Raw genomic sequence first — 25,118 nt, forward strand, 5'->3', positions numbered from 1 at the left:
CTTGGACAAGGTGCCTATCTGCAGCTGAGGTTATCCCTGAAGGATAACTGCCAGCTGCCAACTGCAACAAGACCTTGGTACAAATGGGAATCTGAATAGCACATTACTGTGTCCAGACTAACATAAAAGTCCTGAGGACTTACAATCTTGTCAAATGTTAACTTTTTAAAAAAAGAACTAAACCATACCTTTATGTCTTGAAAGAATTATTTAACATTTGTGTATTATATTTGAATTATTTTGTTAGCTTTTTAAATCTAATAGCATCTAATAATTTGCTTACAAGATTCAGAAGTAACATACAATGTGAATTATTGTATAGATAACTGCCTTAAATTTAGATGGACAACATCTCTTTGAAATCACCAATTTAGAAAAATTGGAAAATTTGAAATGGGCATCATTCAGCAATAATAATCTCACTAAAATAGAAGGCTTGGAATCCTGTGTTAACTTGGAAGAGCTCACATTAGATGGAAACTGCATCTCAAAGATAGAAGGTAAGGTATGCAGAAGCACTGAAGTCTTTCAATATGGATGTCTGAATAAGAGCAAAGATAGAACAGTGAGGACAGAACTTTCAAGATGATTCGCAGCAGAGAATTCTAAATAGACATGGATAGAATCTGGGGTGAACTCCTAATTTAGTGGAGCCGGCAAGCTGACTTTTACCTCCTGTTTCTCTTCTCTATAACAAAATGTGTAGCGAATGTAGCTAGATTGTTCATGCTGGTCTGCAAAGCCAAATGCATGGATGAGTGGAGTATGTTTGGAAAAATACCTAACAATTCTGTTCATTTTACAAAATATAAACTTAAAGTTCTATTTGGAAATTTTAAGGCTTTTACCCAAAATGAAAATTATATACCACTAGGGATGAAAAATCATATATACTAAACACAACCTTTTATATGGATCCACATACAATTAAGCACTCTAACCATGCCCCAATAATAATAGAGTAGTATATTTTATTTGACTACTTAAAGTTCAATATTAAAACATACCTTTCTGAGCCAGAGTGTACAAGAGACTTTTTCTCCCTTATCTCACCAAATTTTCAAGATTCTTCATTGCATTTTGGCTTATATTTATCTGCAGACCAAAAATGTAGCATTTAAAGGAAATATACTAAATATTTTCTGGCTCCTCTTAGCTTTTATTCTTATCATTCTTTAATGATCTCAATCTGAGATCATTAATGAAGTTGAATGTGATTTTTTGATGTACTCAAAAATCATTCCATTTAATTCTATAACCTCACAGAAGTAGATTTCAGCATGCCTGTTGTACAGATAACGAAGTTTAGGCTCAGAAGTTATATACATTTTCTGGTTTCAAATCTAATAGTGATACATTTGAAATCCACTATGACTACAAAATTCTTATCTTAAACAAGGTAGTGGTAGACTTCTATTACCCCATCATTTGGGAGGCTGAGGTAGGACGATCACAAGTTCAAGAAAGAAAGAGAGGGAAATTGAGAGGAAGAGGGGAGAAAAGAAGAGTTCTGCATTATCCTGCAACTATGTAGTACATAATAGATAATTCTGATTCTGATACGATAGATATTCTAGATAGATATTCTAGATAGATATTCTAGATAGATATTCTGTCTTAAAAGTACTTTTAGGCATACAGGAGGATTAGGCTAAATTTTCCTTTTCTATTTTCTAAATTCTCTTTAATGCAGCAGATTCTGTGAGTAATGCATTTCAGAGTGTCATAATCTAGTTTCTTATCACTAATGCTTTCAAATGAGGACAGATGATTATTTTGAACTTGGTGCTGTGAGCGTTAAAAAGTTAATTATATCATATTAATGTTACTTGAAAGAAAAGGTTTACCCAATTGTTTTTTAGCATCTAAGGACTTTTTCTTAACACCTAAAAAGAATGAATCTTCTTGGAAGTCCAAAATTCCAAAATTAGAATTTGATGCATGGAATGAGACTTCATATGCAGGATTTAATTCTATCCTTAAAAAAAAGAGAAGAAAAGAAATGAGATTTATTATTCCATAAGCCTTGAGCCATGTGAACGTATTTCCTAAGTTTCTAAGAGAAACAAGTAAAAATGATCAGTCAGTTAATTTTCAAATTACCTTGCAGTTATGTCTGAATCTTTTCTTGAATGTGCTTATTATTTTAGGCATTTCCAAGCTAACTAAATTAACCCGTCTCAGCCTAAATAATAATCTCCTCACTGGCCTGGAAAAACATACATTTGAAAACATGCTTCATCTTCACTTCCTTTCTCTTGAGAACAACAGAATCACTTCACTGAGTGGTTTACAAAAAACTTTTACACTGATTGAATTATACATAAGCAATAACTATATTGCTCTCAATCAAGAGATCTACAATCTAAAGGTGACTATCTGGGGTAGTAACTTTTTGCATTTAAAAACATTGATTGTTTGTATTATGAAACAATGTATGCATACAAACTGAATTTTGAAAATGTAGAAAAATACAAGGAAGAAAATTATATTAAGTGTAATATTAGTTATTAAAATATATGTTAGTAAATTATATTCTACTAAATATTGTATTATATATTTATAATAATCTATGTTATACTAATATATTAGATATTTTATGTATTATGTTAATATTATATAACAGCAGTTATTAACATATATTTTGGTAAATATATCATATATATTTACTAATATATGTAATATATCACTAATATATTTACTAACATATGTATGCATGCATATATGTTTATGTGTCTTTGAGTATAACTATAATGACACCAATCTTCTAATCTGATAACTTTCTGGTTAACTTTACTAGTTAATTGTACAAAGGAGTTTCCTTGTGCCATTTCCTTATAGTCATGTGATATACTTTGTATCCGTCTCCACTACCCTCTTATATCCCCCATTCAGATCTCCTTTACTTTCATGTTCTTTTCTCTTCTCTAAACTCTATATGTGAGGGAAAACATGTGATACTTGTCTAGCATCTTGCTTATTTCACTTAACAATTTGCAGTTCCATCTATTTTCTAAAAGTGACATAATTACATTTTACTCCAGCATTCACATATACCACTTTTTTTTGTTTGTTTGTTTTTGCCAGTCCTGAGGCTTGAACTCAGGGCCCAAGCACTGTCCCCAGCTTCTTTTTGCTCAAGGATAACACTCTACCACTTGAGCCCCAGTGCCACTTCTAGCTTTTTCTATATATGTGATTCTGAGGAATTGAACCCAGGACTTCATGTATATGAGGCAAGCACTCTACCACTAGGCCAAATTCCTAGCCCTATACCACATTTTTAATTATTTATTTATGAGTGTGTAGGCTAATTTCATAACTTGCCTATTGTAAACATATAGTTACCTGGTTTAAATTCTTTTAGGTATGTACCCAGGAGTGGTATAGTTGGATAATACAGTATGGTTAGCCTGTGTGGTTCACAGATTTATTACGTGCAGTTTTGACCAAGGCTGGTCAAAACTTCCTATGCATATTTCACAACTTAATTGATACTGAGCTCTCAGTCCTCCATTACCTTAAGCTATATGCAGCCTGAGCATTCTAGGTTTTCCTCAGCCAGTGTTTTTCTGGAGCCACACACCCGTGACTACCCTGGTTCTATTTTTATTCTTTTGAGGAATCTTTATATTGATTTCCACAGTGCCTGCACTAATTCGATTTACATTCCAACCTACAGTGTATATGTAAGGGTTCTTTTTCCCCTGAAGTATTGCCAACATTTGTTGTTGCTTTATCATTGATGGCCTTTCTGAGTGGAGTGAAATGGGATCTCAATGACATGGGATGTTTCTCTTTGTGTGTGTGTGCGCGTGTATGTGTGTGTGTGTGTGTGTGTGTGTGTGTGTGTGTGTGTGTTTTGCTGGTTCTGTGGCTTGACTCATGGCCTGGGCTCTGTCCCTGAGCCTCTCTGTGATCAAGGCTAGTGCTCTACCACTTGAGCCACAGTGCCACTTCTGGCTTTTTCTGTTTATGTAGTACTGAGGAATCGATCCCAGGGCTTCATGCATACTAGGCAAACATTCTACCACTAAACCACATTCTCAGCCGAAGATGTTGGACATTTCATGTGTTTCTTGACCATTCCTAGGTTTCCATTTGAAGTATCTGTTCAATTCATCTGTCCATTCATTTTATGCATTACATGTTCATTTCTAAGGAGTCATCCTGGCAGGGCGAATTCCATTGTTATCAGTGATTCCAACTCTTTCTGGTCACTTTTACTCAGATTTTTCTCTCTTTAAAGAAACCACTAAGCTGGGCTGAGGATTGCTATTCAAAGCCAGCCCAGGCAGGAAAATCCATAAGACTCTTGTCTTCAATTAATCACCAAAAAGCCAGAAATGGTCTGTGGCTCAAAGTAGTAGAGCAATAACCTTGAACACAAAAGCTCAAAGACAGCTCACAGGCCCTGAGATCAAGACTGAAAAGAAAGAAAAAAAAAACTACTAATTCAAATTTGTTACAAGCTTTATCAAATGTTGGAACAAAGTAGACTGTTTCTACAGTGTAGAATAGGAATTCGCTTCAAATGCAATGTGTGATGTCATTGTTTTTTAAAGTCAGTGGCCACTTTCTTACACTGAGAGTCTCATACTGACCTCTATTTTTTTCTAGAACTTTATCTCCCTACCAAAACCTTGCATTCATTTCCTGTCTTTCCATAGCATTCAGCCTCCTCCCAGATTGGGTTCCCCAGTATCACTTCTAAAGCCAAAGAGGCAACCTCATCATCAACATCAGCAACAGAATGAACCTATTTACTTGTATATTTACTCCCTCTTAATTTAACCTTTCCTAGCCACACCTACTCAGGATTTCTTTTTTTTTTTAATTTAATTTTATTGTCAAGGTGAAGTTCAGAGTGGTTACAGTTACCTACGTAAAGTAATGAATACATCTGTTGTCCAACATTGTTACCCACTCCCTCAATTTTCTCTCATTTTCCCTCCCCTGACAATCCCCACCCCCCCAAGTTGTAAAGTTCATTTCCAACATCTTGTCTTGTGAGTATCACTGTGAAATATATCAACTTGTCTGACCTAGCAAGAAAACACATTTCCCCTAAAGAATCATTCTTCTACCTTCTCAGAAGCCAAGTGCACTTCAGCTTTATCTCTTTGATTTTATCTGTTTACATACAGCATACAAATATACCATTTAAATAAGTTACTATTCCACAAAGTATATTGCCTTAAATATATCACAGTTCCAAGTCTTAACTACTGATAGATAAAGCATTTAATACCAGTATTCTAAAGGGAATTCTGATCATATAACAAAGACCAAAGAAATATTACCCAGAATCATAACCTTAGTGATTGAAAGGATAACCCTTCCACTTTATGTATACTTAAAATCACTCAAATTCTATGAAATTATAGATCAAATATTAAAGTTCAAAGATTTCTACTTCTTGAATATATTTAAAAACACACATATATGACCATATACATATATAATCAGTGTATGTTATTACCTTATTACCTAGACTTTATGCAACTTGGTCATCCTAGACTTGTATGGAAACATTATTATATGGAATCAAGAAAACTACCGGTTGTTTGTAATATTTCATCTTCCAGAACTGAAAGCTTTGGATGGAATCTCAATTGTAAGTTGTTTTATGACTCATCACATTTGGTCCAAGCTGTAAATTCTACATAGTCATAGGTCCTAATCACTTTACTTACTATGCTTATTAAAACCTAGGTCTGGGGCTGGGGATATAGCCTAGTGGCAAGAGTGCCTGTCTCGGATACACGAGGCCCTAGGTTCGATTCCCCAGCACCACATATACAGAAAACGGCCAGAAGCAGCGCTGTGGCTCAAGTGGCGGAGTGCTAGCCTTGAGCGGGAAGAAGCCAGGGACAGTGCTCAGGCCCTGAGTCCAAGGCCCAGGACTGGCCAAAAAAAAAAAAAAAAAAAAAAAACTAGGTCTGCAGACCTCATTTTAAATCTGGACTTTACAATCTTTTTTTAATCTGGCAAATTTGTTATGGACTAAATTGAGATAGAAAAGGAGAAAAGATAATGTTTTACATTTGTACCCATTTAAAAAGTAAAGAAAGGGCTGGGAATATGGCCTAGCGGCAAGAGTGCTTGCGTCCTATACATGAAGCGCTGGGTTCGATTCCTCAGCACCACATACACAGAAAATGGCCAGAAGTGGCGCTGTGGCTCAAGAGGCAGAGTGCTAGCCTTGAGCAAAAAGAAGCCAGGGAAAGTGCTCAGGCCCTGAGTCCAAGGCCCAGGACTGGCCAAAACAAAAACAAACAAACAATAAAAAGTAAAGAAAAAGGGCCAGAACATAGATCAGTGGCAGGGTGCTTGCCTGACATATGTGAAGCCCTGGGTTTGATCCCCAGCACTGTAAACAAAGTGTAAATGACACAAGTTCATAGAATGGTATAGAAAAACTTACCTTCTTGGGCCTAAAAACATTTTCCTATATCCTGGGAAAACATAGTTGTTAAGGATAATATATTTAAACCAACAAATGTACTTTGTTATGGTAATATTACTAAAAGTTGTCATGAAAGGCACCGAATTTAGGACTCAATACAGAAGCAACATTTGAAGACATGGGTGCTGTAACATATAGAGATTTTTGTGTCCTTGTAACAAGGTGAGTGTATGACAGATGTATGAAGAATAACAAGTTTCCCTATACAATAGTCCATACCTCAATCAAACAACAAAACTCATAAGGTTTTATAGAAACTGAAATACTTCTTGATTATTTAGTACTCTGAGGTACCCCCAAAAAAAGATTTCTAATCTTAGCCTTCCTCTTTTCAGGACCTTCTTTTTTCAGAGCCTTCCTCCAAATGGAGAGTCAAAAACATTCTGCAATAAATACTAACTCTCTAAAATATTGTCCAGTAGGTTTTGTTTTATTGTCCAGTAGCTTTCATTGAGAGATGTTTCAAAAATCATCTTTTGAAGGTAGATTGAGATTTCTTCTATTTCATTGTGCTCTCACTTAGAATAATATGAAATAAGTATAGGGGAAACAAATTTCAGAGCTAAGTATAGGAAAAGAATATTGGTTCTGCTCCCTGAAAATAGATTTAATACTTAGAAACTAAGGATCAAATTTATTGTAAAGGTGATGTACAGAGGAGTTACAGATAAGGTTAATGAGTACATTTCTTTTTGAACAGTGCCACCTCTTTCCTCATTTAAATTTATGATTTAATGATAGAAACTCAATGGGATCTTAGTCTCTCTGGCCCTAACCCTAATTTTTATCTCATATCTTATATTGTTGTAGATCTTAATCTTCCTTATTTAAATAACTTATACTTTGGTTATGTGTGCTTCCTGTAAGCTGCTAGAAGTTCTTTGTGCCATGAGGTATAACATAAATACATGAACTAGTAAAGGTACTTGAAGACTAGACCAGCCATATGGAAGGCAATGGAAATTGCATTGAAGATTTTCAAGTAGTGTAATAATATAATCAGAACTACATATTAAGAAATTTCATTCACAGTGGTATTTATACTGTCCATGAGAAGCACAGTAGTGACTACTAGAATAGTCTAGGGGTGAAGGGATAAGAACCTGAAACAGGAGGTGACTTTTAAAACTGCTGAAAAATATGAGAAATACTAGGGAAAACTGACAGAATTTGCCAGCCTAAGAGCAAGGATAAAGAAGAGTAAAAGATGTGTCCAGGGGCTGGGGATATGGCCTAGTGGCAAGAGTGCCTGCCTCGGATACACGAGGCCCTAGGTTCGATTCCCCAGCACCACATATACAGAAAACGGCCAGAAGCGGCGCTGTGGCTCAAGCGGCAGAGTGCTAGCCTTGAGCGGGAAGAAGCCAGGGACAGTGCTCAGGCCCTGAGTCCAAGGCCCAGGACTGGCCAAAAAAAAAAAAAAAAAAAAAGATGTGTCCAAGGTTTGAGTCTATGCCAAAAAAAGATAACAGGATATAAGTAGAGAAAGAAAAGCTGTTTTCAGGAATAAGATGAGTAATATTAGGTACACCAAGTTTTATATGATAGTCACTTACCTGACTGGAGACGTCAGGCAGTGAAATCACAAGACTAACTATGGATATGAAAAGTTACATTATTTTAAGCTTAAAAGTAATTTGAAAGGAGTTGGCCATTCAAATCAAAGGCATACAGATTGCTTAAAGTATAACAGTAAAGAAAGCAAGGAAATCTGAGACTTCTCATTTTACTTAGGATACATAAATAGGAAAGATGCCATGGAGTAAGTAAAGGAGTAACCTAATTCTAGAATTGTTGATACATAAAGGACTTTGGAAATGACATAAGGTCAAACCATTTATAGATAAGCACAAGGAACTTTAAGTGACTCAATCCAAATGATGTGATGACTCTTTAATAGTAAATCATGAACAACTATGCCTCATTGTCAATCTGTCCAAAACTTTCTAGAAATATAGTCACACTGCTTTCTTTGGAAACTAAGGGAAGACATGGACAGCAAAGAACTGAAGAGTTATTAGGGTATCATGCTTTCATTATATCCCTTCTTCCTAAGTCCTTCTATCTTAAATAGATTAATTTTGCATTAGCAATGTATATTCATATATGAAGTCTTGTGAGATATGGCAAGAGGAGGGAGTTTGAGTGAATGCAAACCAAACGATTTTTCAGTTTTGTATAGGTCAAGTTCAAATTATTTGTCTAAAATAGGTTGGCAAACTATGGCTCTGGGGCCAAATGTGTCCTGCCACCTGTTTTGTAATAAAATTTTATTAGAATACATTTATGCCTATTTTTTTTTATAAATAGCTGATGTCTGCTTTCATTCTACAAAGACAGAAGTAAATACTCACCACAGAGTGTCTGTTGCCCACAAAGTATTGACTGACTCTTCACAGGACAAACACAGAAAAAGTTTCCCAACTCTTGATTTAAAAGAACACCAATCAAATATTGTTTGTATAATTGTCAAAACTGCAAAAACATCTTAAAATATTTGTAAGACAGAATAAATACATTTTTGAAACTTATGTTTGAGTAGGTTGCTAGTGTTCCATGCCAGGAATCCTAGCTAATCGGGAGTTGAGATCTGAAGATTGAAGTTTGAAGCCAGCCCAGGCAGAAAAGTCCATGAGACTACCTCCAGTTATCTAACAAAAAGACAGAAGTGGAGGTATGGTTCAAGTGGTAGAGTATCAGCCTTGAGCACAAGAGTCAAGCCCAAGGACTTCAGTTCAATCCCCAGTGCCAGCAAAAACAACAACAAAATTTACTTTAAGACTGTTATTTATGATTCAACCAGAAAATAAAAACTAGCAAAATACAGATAGATAGATAGATAGATAGATAGATAGATAGATAGATAGATAGATAGACAGACAACTATGTACTGCCTAAGCAATCCATAGGTAGGCCATCACAAAGAGAACATTATAGGAAGAATAGAATGCAGTCATGGACCAAACCTCCTCTCCATATACCTACTCATCTGCTTCAGGAAGCTTCAGATTTGCTTTAAGGACTTGCAGTTCCTTGAATCAGATCCATATAGATTACTCAAGATTATCACCTTATAAAAACAACTGTTTAGGAACTTTATAGCTTCAGAGTACCTCAAAAGAAAAGCATGTTAGTTTACTATATACAATTAGGAATATGGCTTCACATTTCTGTACTCTGTTGTTTAGGATTATTATGTCTTGGTGGATTGGTCCATTTATCATTAGATAATATGCTTCTCTCTTCTCTGGTAATGCTCTTTGCTTTGAAATCTACTTTATAATGTTAATATAACCAGTCCTCATATTTTTGACTGATGTTGATGGTATATCTTGTGCTTTTTTCTTTAATTTTTCATCTCTATCATTTTATTTGAGGTTTCTTTTTTTTTAATTTTTTTTATTATTAATTGAACATAAAATTTTTTTTACAAGGTGTTGTGCAAAGAGGGTGCAGTTACATAGTAGGGCAGTGTGTACATTTCTTGTGATATCTTACAACCTGTTTTCCCATCCCTTGTCTAGGTCAGGTAGACCCATATGCAATATACAATGTATCAAGCACATATACAGTGTTCACAGACTTGGTCTCTACTGTCTCTCCATCTCCCTTTGTTAACAGTCATATATCAGGGAGATCATGCCCCTTTGTTTTCTGTGTTCTAGGCTTGTCTCACTCAACATTATTTGTTCGAGTTCTGACCATTTCCCTGCGAATAACAATATTTCACCATTCCTAATCGCTATGTAGTATTCCATTGTGTATAAGTACCATATTTTTTGGATCCATTCATCTGTGGAGGGGCATCTGGGTTGTTTCCAAATTTTGGCTATTGTGAATTGTGCTGCGATAAACATGGAAGTACAAATGTCCTTTTGATATCTTGGGTTTTGCTGTTTAGGATAGATGCCTAGGAGTGGTATGGCTGGGTGTAGGTCTATATTGAGCTTTTTGAGAAACCTCCATACTGTTCTCCAAAGTGGTTGTACTAATTTGCACTCCCACCAACAATGGAGAAGGGTTCCTATTTGAGGTTTCTTGAAGAAAATACAGTTGGGTTATCTTTTTTAATTTAATTTTATTGCCAAGGTGATGTACAGAGGGATTACAGTTACATACATAAGGCAGTAAGCAAATTTCTTGTCATACTTATTAACCCCTCCCTCATTTTTCTCCCTTCTTCTTCCCCCCAACCCACCAACCCCCAGTTGTGCAATTAGTTTCCAACATATTGTCTTATGAGTGGTTTATCTTTCATGAACCTGTATGTATCTATATCTATATATCTGTCTACTTACACTATCACTTTCTATATTTAATTGGTGAATATAGGTCAAGTACATTTAACGTAGTTACTGACATATCAAAGCTTAAGTCTGCCATTCTATTTTGGTGGACTTGTTTTGTTTGGTTTGGACTTGTTTCCTTGGTTTATCTCTTGCTTTTCTACAAGCTTCTTGGAATTTTGTTGTTGGTGGTGGTGGTTGTGGGGCTTGAACTCAGGTCCTGAGCGCTGTCTCTAAGCTTCTTGGTGCTCAAGGCTCAGGATCTTGAATCTGTAGTTTTATATCATTAACCAAGTCTGGAAGACTTTCAGTCATGATTTCCTCAAATACTTTTTCAATCCTGCCCCGTTTCTCCTTCCCTTCTATGAAACTAATGATATTAATGTTAAATATTTTGTTGTGGCCCTCAAATCCAGGTATGGTCTGTATTGATAAGGCAAAGGTCATTTTGAAGTCTTTTTTTCTCTCCTTTATCATATTGGATAGCTCCTGTTGTTCTATGCTCCATTTTTCTGATTGTTTCCTCTGTTCTCACCATTCTGCTAGCTAGACTATTTTTGTTGTTGTTGTTTTCTTTTTTTCTTTATTGTCAAAGTGTGATACTGGGTTACAGATTCATACGAAAGGCAGTGAGTACATTTTTGTTTTACTTGTTACTGCCTCCCTCATTTTCCCCCTCTTCTTCCCCCCAAGAGTTGTGCAGTTGGTTTATACCAAATGGTTTTGTAAGTGTTGCTTTTTGAGTGGTTTGTCTTTTTGTTCTTTGTCTCTCGATTTTGGTATTCCCTCTCCCTTCCCCAGTTCCAATACCCATATAAACAGTATCCAGGGTACTCAGATGTGATACAGTAGTAGCGAGGGTACAGCCACAGGAAGGGAGTACAAGAGAAACAAAACTAAAACCAGTCAGTCAAACAAACAGACAAGGAAAAAGAAAAAAAATAGTACGAGTTCACATGGCATGTTGAAAATAATTACAACAGTGGTATAACTCTTGTTTCTGTAACATGGAGTTCATTTCACTTGGCATCATCTTATGTGGTCATATGGGTGTAGCTATTGGGATATTTTTATCTTCTACCATGACTAGCCTAATCATGTACTAGCTGTTCCCTGTGAGGGACACCATAGGCTAGTTTATGATTTTGGGGTCTGGGTCACTTCACTTAGTATGATTTTTTTCCAAGTCCTACCATTTCCTTATGAATGGGGCAGAGTCGTTCCTTCTGATAGAGGCATAGAATTCCATTGGGTATATTTACCACATTTTCCTGATCCACTAGTCTACTGAGGGGCATCTCAGTTGGCTCATATTTAAGCAATGATGAGTTGTGCTACAATGAACAGTTATGCCAGTGGCTTTAGTGTGGTCTTGCTTGTAGTCTTTTTGGTAGATGTCCAGAAGAGGAGCTGCTGGGTCATAGGGGAGCTCTATGATTACCCTTCTTAGGAACCTCCACACTGCTTTCCAGAGGGCTTGAACAAGTTTGCATTCCCACCAACAATGTAGTAGAGAGTTCCCTTTTGGCCATATCCTCTCCAGAATTTGTTATCATTGGATTTCCTGATAAAAGACATTCTTACTGGGGTGAGGTGGAATCTCAATGTTGTTTTGATTTGCATTTCTTTTATGGCCAGTGATGTAGAGCACTTTTTCACATGACTCTTGGCCATTCTCATTTCCTCTTCAGAGAAGTCTCTTTTTAGGTCCTTAGCCCATTTAGACTAGATTTTTTTAGGTCTAAAATTTCTACTCCACCCTTTTTCATAACTACTATTTCCCAGTTTATGTTTTTTATTTCTTTGTGGAGAGTTTCAACTTTTTTATTGGTTTCAACTTTGTCATCATTGTCGAAGCTTTTTTTGGTAAGGATTATTTGTCAAATAATTACAAATATGTGTGTTGTGTTAGAGTGAGTGTGTGTTGATTGTCTTTTCATACTCAGGTTGGGATTTTCTTGATTCTTGGAATGATAGAAGAATGTTCTATTTTATTCTGTGCATTTTGGGTGTTATGCTACACCTCCCATTTTAGCAAGACTCTCTTGCATGCTCAAGAAATAAGATCGGGCATCGCTTTGCTGCTGTAAGGTGAAAGGTAGAAATTCAAGGTCTCCCAATGTCCTCTGTTGACAGACTGGAGTAATAATATACCTGCTTCCCAAATGAGGCCTCCATTGATTTATTCTGACCAGGAAAGAGAAGAACTCCTCCTCATTGTTCCTAGGAGGCCTTCACTGACTTATCCTGGCTGGAAGAGGCAGAAATGCCTCATTCACACTCTACAGGCACCTCATTATTACTGCACAGAAGCGTAAATCGAGGTTTCCCACGTAGCCTTGTGGCCTTGTAACACTATTCAGGGAGAATGATAAACTATTGCTAGGAGATGAAAGTTCAGCCCTGCCTCTCATCCCTGGTCAACAGAGGAATGTTAAAGAAGTGAGTTCATTGTAGCTGGGAAACTCTAAGCAGTCCATTCTGCTTTCACTAGTGAGCATGGAGACAAGGCCACAGTTAACTTGTGATATTTAAGTGGAGTAGATCTGTTTTCTAAGATGTTCCCCTTTCCTGCTCCTTTGACTAGAGCAAGCAGGCTTTTTCCTTGCTGATGTTTTTGGGTAGTGGCTTCTCTAGCACCCAGCCTTTGTGTATAAACAAAACAAAACAAACCCAAGGTATCGATACGTTCCTGAAGTTCTGAGCTCCCTATTTGATCTACCTTCAGCTCACTTATATTTGTTTTATTTGTATGATGTGACAAGCCCTAGCTGAGTTGCTCACCCCACTTTTGTCTGAAACCATAGAATTCATGTGATGTGATCATCTGTAAGAGAGGGCATCACTCTGTGTGTGTGTGTGTGTGTGTGTGTGTGTGTGTGTGTGTGTGTGTGTGTCCATTCTGAGAGCCTAGGGACTGTCTCTGAGCTTTGGTTTTGCTCAAAGCTACTGTTTTACCACTTGAGCCACAGCTCCCACTTCTGGCTTTTTCTAGTTTAATTGGAGAAGAGTCCCATGGACTTTCTTGCCTGAGCTGACTTCGAACTGCAATCTTCAGATATCACCCTCCTCTGAATAGCTAGAATTACAGGTGTAAGCCACCAGTGCCCAGAGAGGATCTCACTTTTAAATGTCCTCACGCAGGAACCACCAGAGACTGAAAGTGCCAAGGATTTGTTTGGTGGCAGACTCACCTCAGACATGATTGCAGAACGACAAGGACATTCAAACTTTACCCAGATGCAAGAACTAAACTGGACTTCATCATCTATCAGGTGCATTTCATTATATGACATTTGTTATTATAATTAAATGTGAAATTATTATTACTTTTATTCATATATCTATAGATTTTCTCCAAAGGTTCCCATTAATTCATTCTCCCTACTTCTAATTTCATACTATGAAAAGATTAAAAAAGGAAAAAAAAATCATAGCCTCCAATAATAAAAATTTCAATCTTTTCTTTTTTGGTGCTGGAGACAGGACCAAAACCCAGGACATTGCACTAACTATGCAAGCACTTTGCCACTGAGCTACATCCCAGCCCAAGGCTATGATTTTAAATGTTGCCAATTTCTTGCTCAGATTTTGTTTCTCTCTTTCTTTTGTAACCAAACATATTCTATTTGCTTCTTGTTTTTGTTAAGTTATTTACCAAAAATTCAATTACATTTTTACTAAGAAAATTATAAAGATCAAAGTTAATAAAAATTACCTAACACTTTTAACCATGCATCCTCAAACACAGATATGATTGATGTGAATGTAGTGTTATATTCAGGCTCCAAACTGATAAATAAAGCAAAAAGGACTGGAGGTGTGGCTCAAGTGATAGAGCGCCTACCAAGTGCAAGGCAAAAATATATTTAGTTGAACATTTAACTCTTACATTTTAAATTAAAGTGTTTCCTTGCTATTGAATTTGTTAGTTGATGGCTTTTTAAAAATAATGCTTTGGGGAGTTTTATATATAGTAGAAGTCATCTTTTCCAATATTTTTCTGTCCTGTTAAAATAACTATTTCCAGGTGCTGGTGGCTCACACCTGTAATTCTAGTTACTTAGAAGCTGAGATCTGAGGATTGCAGTTAAAGCCAGAGCAGGCAGAAAAGTCCCCATGACACTTTAATCTCCAATAAACTACTCAATAGAGTTGGAAGTGGTGCTATGGCTCAAGTGGTAGAGTGCTAGCCTTGAGCACAAAGAAGCTCAAGGTCAGTACCTAAGCCTTGAGTTCAAGAGCCCCTGGACTGGCAAAAATAAACAATAGTAGTAGTAGTAATAGTAACTATTTACTTTGTCTAAATTCAGAACTGTCGATTTGATTCCAGTTGACCAGTTTCTAAATGTGTTTAATGTGAATCTTCAGAACAATAATCTGACCTCATTTAGTGGACTCATCTATCTTCCTAATATACAGGTGAGTGGCACACAAATCCATGTTTTCTTTCAAAGTTTTCAGTACAAGTTGTAATCTTCTTTGTTTTGGATTAAATGAATTCTAATGTTACTAAGATAAAGAAAGCTTTAGGCAAAACAGTGCCTAACCCCTGAGTTCAAGTTCCATGACCAGCATACACACAAAAATACTCAAATATAAATCATTTGGGATATAAATTTTTTTTATTTTCAAAAACTAATATATAATTTAAGTATGTTGTATATTCCAGGTATTATCCATTAGTCATTTTACTTAATAGATTATAGTTGGTTAATAAGTTATTGTTTCTGTAGGTCTTATGTCTCAACTATAACCATATTGAATCAATCCTACCTAGAGGAAAGTCTCAGGCTCACTTAACCAACAGACAACTGCTCTACCAGAAAGTGCCTTCAAGTGGCTATGGGCAGCAAGGACCTTCAAAAACAAATAGGTACTATTCTTTTACTAGTATACAATTACACATTACCTTGGTTGGGAATGTAAAAGAAGTAGCATATTCCAGTGTATACATTTTACTTATCTTAATAATTACTTAATGGGTAACATGCCAAAAAAAATTCACAAAGAAAAAGATACTAAAACGAATCTTTTAGTCATTTTCCCTTGCTTCCTCTATTTCATACTTATGCTGTATAGAAGGGAAAATTTCACCAATTGTATAATCCATTGCCACAACCTTATTCTAGAACATTTTCATGCCACAAAGGAACACTTCACTCAGTATGTTTTCAACATTCTTTTTTATTTCTAAATTAAATTTTAGGATACTGAATATCCTCAGCACCATGCAGAATCACAAAGTTTTCTTTAAGAAATGAGGACATACTATCCACTTCCCTATACACATAAATATGAACACATATAGACATACATACACATATATACACAACATATATACACAAACATACAAACACTCAAATCAAGTCAGAATACTTCTCTAGTTTTTCCAACAAAGAACATTCCTTTTGTTTTCACCTTTATTGAATTACAGTTTGCATATGATAAAAATTCATCAGTGTAAGTGTATAACCTAATGCATCCTAGGAAATGTATTGTCATACAATCCTTACCACAATCAAAATAAAAAAATTCCCATCACAAAAAATTCCCTCATTTCTCTGCTCTGTCCCTTTCACCCACATCCTTGCTCTATCCCTATAATTCTAGAATTTCTTAAGTTTGAAATTACATACTAAGTACTGTTTTATGCCTGGTCTTTTCACTTACCATATGTTTTGATATTATCTGTGTTGTTCCAAGTGTCAGCAATTAATTTCATTTCACTGCTGAATGGTATCCTATTACATGGATAACATGATAAAATGTTTATCATTGATGGATTTGAGTTGTTTCTACTTTGAGGCTACCACTAAAGCTATATGAACATTTTACTTATACATATTCTTAATCCCTGACTTCAAAATTTATTATTAAAATATAGTGATTAAATCAACCTGATAGTGGAAAAGATGGTTCATTGAAATAGTGTAAATTCAGGAACTCACCCTTACATATATGGCTAATTTATTTTTAGCAAAAGTGTCAAAGTAATTCAGTGGGGGAAAGGATAAGGTTCTAAATAAGTGGATTTTCACATGTGAATACATGGATTTAGACCTCACAGTATACACAAACATTAACTTTAAATGGTTCATAAGTCTTTAATGTTTTCATTAATATTTTCTGAAACTATGCTTTGTAGCTTTCTGTGTGCAAAATTTTCACGTTCATTAAATTCTGAAGTATTTTTATCCTGTCTTATACTATTGCAAATGCAATTGTTTTCTTCATTTTACTTTTAGATTATTTACTTTTGTTTTAGAAATTCAGTTGATTTTTGTAACTATTTTGTCTGTGACTTTGCTTTGTTAGTTCAAGTAGATTTTGGTGGATTTTTTAGGATACTCTAAGCATAAGATCATATCATCTTGCTAAGTGAAATGAACTCCATGTTATGGAAACGATTGTTATATCACAGTTGTAACTACTTTCAACGTCCCATCTGTATCTGTAGCTTCTACTATTGATGGTGTTTTTGTATCACCTTCCTGTGGTTGTATCTACACTATCTCTGTAATCTTATCTGAGTATATTGGAAACCGTCTATACTGGCATTAGAACTAGGAAATTGAAAGGGAATACCAAAATCGACAGACACAGGGTAAAAAAAGACAACTACAAAAGCAATACTTGCAAAACTGTTTGGTGTAAGTGAACTGAACACCTCATAGGGGAAAAGGGAAAGGGGGGGGGGTATGAGGGACGAGGTAACAAACAGTACAAGAAATGTATCCAATGCCTAACATATGAAACTGTAACCTCTCTGTACATCAGTTTGATAATAAAAATTTGAAAAAAAATACAAAAAAAGATCATATCATCTAAGAGTAATGATGATTCTTATATCTTTTCAGATGTAGGAACAAATTTTTCTTTTTCTTAATTGATTGCATTTGCTATCATTTTTCATTTTGACATCTTTAAACATTTTATTGACTTTTTATTCACTTTTCTTTACCACATAAAAGGTGTGTATGTGTCAGTGTTTGGGCATGAACTAGACCTGGATGCTATCCTTCAGCTTTTTTTGCTCAAGGCTAGTACTCTACCACTTGAGCCACAGATTTTGTGTGGTTAACTGGAGATAAGAGTCTCACAAACATCCTGCTCCAGCTGGCTTCAAACTCTAATTCTCAGATCTCAACTTCTTGAACAGCTAGGATTACAGGCATAGCTCATAGAAGTATTTTTAAAGATAAAGAATATTATATAAAATACAAAAGCATTATCACTTATAGCTCAATCTTGATATATTAATACATTCATTTTTCTCTTTCTTAACTTCAATATATAAGACTGTTCTTATACAATTACTGCTGGTTTGAAATTAAGTTTATGAACTCAAACTTTGTGTTTCAGAGATACAGTGACCAGTGAAAATTTGCCTCCCATAATGCAAAGTTTAGAGGTTCTTCATTTGGGATACAATGGAATTAGTAATTTAGTCCAGCTACAACTTAACAGATTAGTAAACTTAAAATTCCTCTTCTTACAGGGTGAGTAGAAACACTGTTAATGAGTAAATATTTTAAACTGACAATTGTTATCCTGTTTTGATTAGTAAATATAGGCATTACCATTTGTTCATTTGTTTACAAAAAAGCTCATAACCTAAGTACATTTTTCTTTGGTTAACTGCATGTTTTCCAAAGCCATTTTTGAAGGAAAATACAATACTGTAGAGCTATATATAGCATTACATCATAATCTAATTTGATATCATATTTAACTTAAAAAGTAATTAATGTTACAATTGAGTAATTCTACAATATTTAAGAAACCCAGAATTGTGCTAAGTACTATGAAAGATATGAAGTACTATGTCATCGTGGTTACACATGATTGAGATACTGGGGCTAAAGTAGTTGTAAATCCACCTATCCAGAAACTGAGCAAAGATGAATTAAGTATACTGTGTTACTCACTTAAGTTTAATAGAAACTGGAAGGCAGCAAAATCAAAGGACATCCCTAGAATTCCTTGAAGGATTGATAGAATGTAGAGTGAAAGTAAGAATAACTGAATAAGCAGGGGAAGGAAGGAGTTCCTGGCTGTGACTGGTGTTTGTGAGCAAACAAGTAAGAACAAAGACTATCAAGTTCTTTGGGAAAGTCTCTTCAAAGTTAATATATTTAGTTTGGTAGGAAGTATAGTTTTAAAAAATTTGTGGAATAGTGAAGAATTGAAGGTAAAAATACCCAACTGCCCATCCACGTGGGGAGGGGTCCTGGGCTTATCTATCTCTTCCGTGTGGGATCCATACTCACTCTCTCACATTCCCCCCGGCTGATAGGGATTAGACGCGGAAGCGGGGTCCTGGGTTAGCCTCGGTTCGCGTGTGGTTGCGAGACCCCATGCTCGCCAGCCCAAGGAAAGACAGGAGCACGCAGTGGTCTTGGAGACCACCTCTAGGATGTCTGATTTATTCAAATGAGGAGCCACAGATATACCTCGAAGGGCGGGCACAAGAGAGGGACAACAGGTTGGCCATGAGGGCTATCCATCAAGTGATGTCAGGGGACTTCCCTTGTGGGCGGAGGCCCAGCCCCCCAAGGATTGGGTTTCTGGGGTTCCCAGCCATCAGACACGTGCTCGCCCCAGGGGCTGGGGCTTCTCTTCCTGTTAAAGACGGAAGAAGAGGGGACAGGCCAAGGCCAGCTGTGGTCTCTTAAAGGCACAGCTGACCCAACACCCAGCAGGACCAAATTATGGAAAGCCAGACAAAGAAATTTAAACAGAATATAATCCACAAGAAGACAGGATTTTATATTCTTAAAAAATCTAAAAAGTAGCATGAGGAAAACATGAGTATTGGAAAAATTAGTCTAATATTAATTATTAAATGAGGTAAGAGGAAGGCTGGGAAATCCATCAGTGAGATTGCTGAGAAATTTGGATATCTGATCTGAGTATAATAACTATTTTTTCTAAGAGTCAGAGATTCCTGAAAAATACTTTTCTTTTTTTGTCATTCCTGGGGCTTGACCTCAGAGCCTGGGCATGGTCCCTGGCTTCTTTTGCTCAAGGCTAGTACTCTACCACTTGAGCCACAGCACCACTTCCAGCTTTTTCTGTTTATGTGGTACTGAGGGATGGAACCCAGGGCTTCATGCATGCTGGGCAAGTGCTCTACCACATTCCCAGCCCCAATACATTTTTCTTTTAATACATTTTTTTTTTTGCCAGTCCTGGGCTTGGACTCAGGGCCTGAGCACTGTCCCTGGCTTTTGCTCAAGGCTAGCACTCTGCCACTTGAGCCACAGCGCCCCTTCTGGCCGTTTTCTGTATATGTGGTGCTGGGGAATCGAACCTAGGGCCTCGTGTATCCGAGGCAGGCACTCTTGCCACTAGGCTATATCCCCAGCCCCTCTTTTAATACATTTTTGCCTATCAAATTTTTGGAATTTTGGCCAAGAACATGAAGACTTAGTCTAAAAGAAAGAAAAGAAAAGAAATCAGACAGACTAATGACAGACATTATAAAAGGCACATTTGTGTATTTTCCCCAAAATAACCTAACTCTAGAAAGTCTATGTTAATTGAATAGTGTAATAAGGCAGTGTGTACAGTTGTTATGGCTACACTGGCAAATCTGAGCCAGGCATTTTTACATAGGGAGTAAGGCTGTCTATACTGACAATGATAGTGGTGCTATATGGAGTCATTGGGCAAACCTTATAGCCTCCTCACAGCACACTTAAACACACTGAGAAAGGGAGACAAAGAGAGGGAAAGGGAGAGGGAAGGAAAAAGAAAGAAAAGAAGAAAATAAAGTGAAAGGGGAAAGGAAAAGGAAAGGGAAAAGTTAAGGATAAGAGAAAGCAAATGACAGCCAAATTTGGTAACCCAAACTTATAATTTCAGTAAGGGTAAAGGCAAAAATCTCAAGTTCAAGGCCAGCCTGGGCTATAAAAAAGACAGAGAAGGGGAGAGAGAGGAAGAGGAAGGGAAGGAGGGAGGGAGGGAGAAATAAAAGAGATGAAAGAAAATAGAGGGGGAGGGAGGAAGGAGACAGAAAAGAGAAGGAGAGAGGAAAGAAAACATAGAGGTTCAGTGAGGCTAAATAATCTACAGTAATACATGTTGTGGCAGAGTCAAACTCCATCCATCCAACTCAAAGAACACGTGTTTTCTTTTTTCTTTTTTGCCAGACTGGGGCTTGAACTTGGAACCTAAGAACTGTCCCTGGCTTCTTTTTGCTCAAGGCTAGCACTCTCCACAGTGCCACTTCTGGTTTTTTCTGTATATGTGGTGCTGAGGAATGGAACCCGGGGCTTCATGTATGCTAGGCAAGCACTCCACCACTAGGCCATATTTCCAGCCCCAGAACACGAATTTTCTATCCCACATGAATGACATAATAGTAAGAGCCTGACTTGCTGAGGTGTTAGCAGGACTAGTAAATCTAAAAAGTAGTTGAAAAAGAAGAAATAATTAGGACTGTAGCTAACTAGATAGTAGATGGAGAGAATGAGTCCAAATGTGCTTCTTTTACTTTTAAATTGCTTTAAGTGATTGGCAAAAGGAGGTACTATAAAGCTAGATAAAATCATTTGGGGAAAGGTTTTTTGTTGGGGGTAGGAAAGATTAATTTGCAGAGTAACAATTTAAAGACATATGTACTTAAAAATCATTTGACAAATAGTATTTACATGAACATAGATGATCTTTAATTCTGGAAACTGGAGCTCACTCTCTATATGATGACTTATTTTGTTTTAGGGAATGAAATCTGCCAGCTTGAAGGGCTCGACAGCCTGGTGCTCCTTCAGGAGTTGGTAGTTGACCACAACCGCATCCGAACATTTAATGAAACTGCTTTTGCCAAGCCAAGCGCTCTGCTGGCACTTCACCTAGAGGAAAACAGGATCCGAGAGCTGAGCAAACTGCAATCTTTAGTAAAACTAGAGAAACTCTTCCTAGGATATAATAAAATCCAGGTAATGTTATTTTGGGGTGGTTTCATTCTTGTGATGACATTCACATGCTTTCATTCCCCTATACTCTGAACATAAAGCTTCCAATACATGGATGAAATTTGTGCCAAGTATGTTATTTATCCATAATAGAGCATGTACATTGAAGGCATATAAACAACTCTGTGATATGGAGAAGTCCACTGCTTGTAGGTTTATAAGCTGGACAAACCTATTGACACTCATTCATTGGTAAATGGAACATCCTTAATTCTCAGGGCTAGGGCGGTAAGCCAGTTCTCAAACACTTGTCTAGCATGCACAACACCCTGGATTTAATCACCAGCACTACAAGAAAAAAAGTCTTTAACTCTCAATTCAAACATTTTTATGGGAAAGGTGTGTGTGTGTGTGTGTGTGTGTGTGTGTGTGTGTGTGTGTGTGTGTGTGTGTATTTGCCAGTCCTGGGGACTGAACTCGGGGCGTGGACTCTGTCCCTGAGCTTCTTTTTACTCTAGGCTAGTGCTATCCCAGTTGAGCCTAGATAGCTCTACCTTCAGCTTTTTTTCTCTCTTTTCTTTCTTCTCTTTTCTTTTGTAAGTTAATGGAGTTAAAACGTCTCACATACATTCCTTCCCTGGCTGGCTGCAAACTGCAGTCCTCAGATCTCAGCCTCCTGAGTAGCTAGGATTAACAGGCACAAGCTACCAGCATCCTGCCTAGGGAAAAGATTCACTTGGGAAGACTGAAACCATCAATTCTCAAATTCCAACCATTGGGCTGATAAAAATTGGTAGATTAAAAAAGGAAAGCCCATAAAATTTTGCAAACTGATAATACTTTAAACAAAGGTATATGCCATCCCTCATTGATTCTGGTGTGAGTCCAATGTTGTAGAAGATTTGGAAATTTCCTTTTAAGAATCACAGATACACAAATGAAGATGACTTCAGCCTTACAGGCCCATTTGATATTCTGCCTGGCACCCAGCTACCGTGTTTACTTTTAAACATCTGGATAATGACCTGTAGGTAGAAATAGACCAGCAAATGGTCTGTTGGTATTTCTTATCCCAAATGAAGACTTCAGTCCCAACTTCAGTATGACTGTGACTGTTTTAAGTACATATTCTAACAGTGTATGCAAAAGGTAATAGTCTTTGGTGTAATAATGGGATTGATGTTTAACATTAACTATTTCTCCAGAGGAAAAAAATTATAGAATGTGCTGATTTCCATCATATTAGTTCTTCTAGCATAGCCAATTTCAAGCCAAAATACCATCTCATAACATTCTTGAAGAAAGACCAATTTTTGTGAGCCAGTAAATGGTACCTCCAGCACTTTATTGAAAATAGGAAGCTTTCTCACAATTCCAGACATGTCCATTTGCTTGATTCTCTTTAAACCTCTAGATAAACACCATCCTCTACAACTTACTATGCTGTTTCTTGCATTAATGTTTTCCATGAGAAGTGAATATATATATATATTTTTTTTGCCAGTCCTGGGCCTTGGACTCAGGGCCTGAGCACTGTCCCTGGCTTCTTTTTGCTCAAGGCTAGCACTCTTCCACTTGAGCCACAGCACCACTTCTGGCCATTTTCTGTATATGTGGTGCTGGGGAATCGAACCCAGGGCCTCATGTATATGAGGCAGGCACTCTTGCCACTAGGCCATATCCCCAGCCCCGAGAAGTGAATATTTTGATTGGGGCTATTATATTAGCTAGACTCCTCAATTTGAGATAGTATTGTAAGACATAACCATATCCATGATTTCTGATCAGGCTTTGATTCCACATATAGGAACTGTCTGTGGGGAAAATGTTTTTACACAGTATCTTTATAGATAACTAGGTGTTAGCATGTTTGCAGTGTTTCCTTTGTGTTTCTAAATTCAAAATACGAAATATATCACTTTAAAATTGAATTTTGTTTTCTAATGAATGAAAATAGAATTAAATGTTTTTATAGATACTGAATAAATTGGCTATATGTCCACTTCCAGATACAAAGGTGAATTATATCAATAAGTATTGTATTTCTATAAACAACCTTAAGCATTTTAGTGGGCTGGGAATATAGTTAATTGTAGCATGCCCTGATTTTGATTTCAACACACACATACAGTACATACAGTATAGCATTTCAAAACAAATTTGTTTTCCAAAAGGAAAATGTATTTGCAAAGTTTCACAAGCATTAAGTGGATAATAATAAGAAACTCTATGTAGTAGGAAAGGCAAACTATTTAACAAGAGAAATATATATCAGGGTGTATTACACTAACATCACATGCCCTTTTTTTTCTTTTTCTTTTTTTTTTTTTTTTTTTTCAGTCCTGGGGCTTGGACTCAAGGCCTGAGAACTGTCTATGGCTTGTTTTTACTCAAGGCTAGCACTCTGCTTCTTGAGCCGCAGTGCCACTTCCAGCTTTTTTTGTTGCTGTTGTTATTTATGTGGTGCTGAGGAGTCGAACCTAGGGCTTCATGCATGCTAGGCAAGCACTCTACCACTAAGTCACATTCCCAGCCCTACATGTCCTGTTATTGAGGCAAAAAATGGTCTTTTTTTGGCCAGTACTCTGGCTTGAATCCAGGGTGTGGGAACTATCCCTGAGCTTCTTTTGTTCAAGGTTATCATTCTACCACCTGAGCCACAGTGCCACATCTGGCTTTTTCTGCTTTTCCTGTTTATGTGGTACTGAGGAATCAAACCCAGAGCATCATGCATGCGAGGCAAGCACTTTACCACTAAGCCACATTCCCAGCCCCTGGTCATTTCTTTTGAGTGCTCTTTCTAAGGCACAATTTCCATTTATATTGTCTTTTTGTCAATCATGTATTTGATATCTATAGTACAGAAATCAGCTTTTATTCAACAATGCAGAAAATTGTCACACAGACTCACTTCACAGGATTCAATCACGAGCTACCTGACATCCAACACTTATATAAAATTACTTCAAATTAATATGTATTAGAAAATGTTGGGTCTAACCAAATAATTTATTAACTTTTAAAAAGGATATTGCAGAACTGGAAAAACTTGACGTTATCTCTTCTCTCAGAGAGCTTACAGTTTATGGCAATCCAGTGAGTATGTTACTTTTCTAATTTATTTACTGATAGTTGTAAATAACTTGTTTTATATAGTGTAAGACATTTATCTATTCCATATGCATACCCAGTTAACCCAAGGTTATTGACTAGTGTCTGCTTCCACCTGATTGTAGTGCTGAGTGCCACTGTCACACATAAGCAGATCTGTTTTGCAATTCTACAGTGTACTCAGTAGCCTACATACTTTTAAAAATTTTATTGCAAAGGTAATGTACAAAGGAATTACAGTTACATAAGTCAGGGAATGAGTACATTTCATTTTGAACAGTGTCCAAGTACAATTTTTTTGTCTTTTACCATTCATTGGGTTTACTTCAG

The 25,118-nt window shown here is 36.6% G+C and overlaps 1 protein-coding gene across 1 annotated transcript in view; it reads left to right on the forward strand.

The window, feature by feature from the left end:
• Lrrc9 (leucine rich repeat containing 9) overlaps positions 1-25,118 on the forward strand; it is a 93,260-nt gene that overhangs the window by 59,482 nt on the left and 8,660 nt on the right. The window contains exons 21-29 of the mRNA XM_048362117.1: positions 323-500; positions 2,151-2,371; positions 5,495-5,617; positions 13,900-14,030; positions 15,069-15,177; positions 15,492-15,631; positions 18,121-18,257; positions 21,484-21,701; positions 24,705-24,773. Of these exons, the coding sequence (XP_048218074.1) occupies positions 323-500; positions 2,151-2,371; positions 5,495-5,617; positions 13,900-14,030; positions 15,069-15,177; positions 15,492-15,631; positions 18,121-18,257; positions 21,484-21,701; positions 24,705-24,773 (1,326 nt within the window). The remainder of the gene's footprint in view (positions 1-322; positions 501-2,150; positions 2,372-5,494; positions 5,618-13,899; positions 14,031-15,068; positions 15,178-15,491; positions 15,632-18,120; positions 18,258-21,483; positions 21,702-24,704; positions 24,774-25,118) is intronic.

The sequence above is a fragment of the Perognathus longimembris genome, chromosome 14 (genome assembly GCF_023159225.1).
Source record: "Perognathus longimembris pacificus isolate PPM17 chromosome 14, ASM2315922v1, whole genome shotgun sequence".
In the NCBI taxonomy this organism is placed as follows: Eukaryota; Metazoa; Chordata; class Mammalia; order Rodentia; family Heteromyidae; genus Perognathus; species Perognathus longimembris.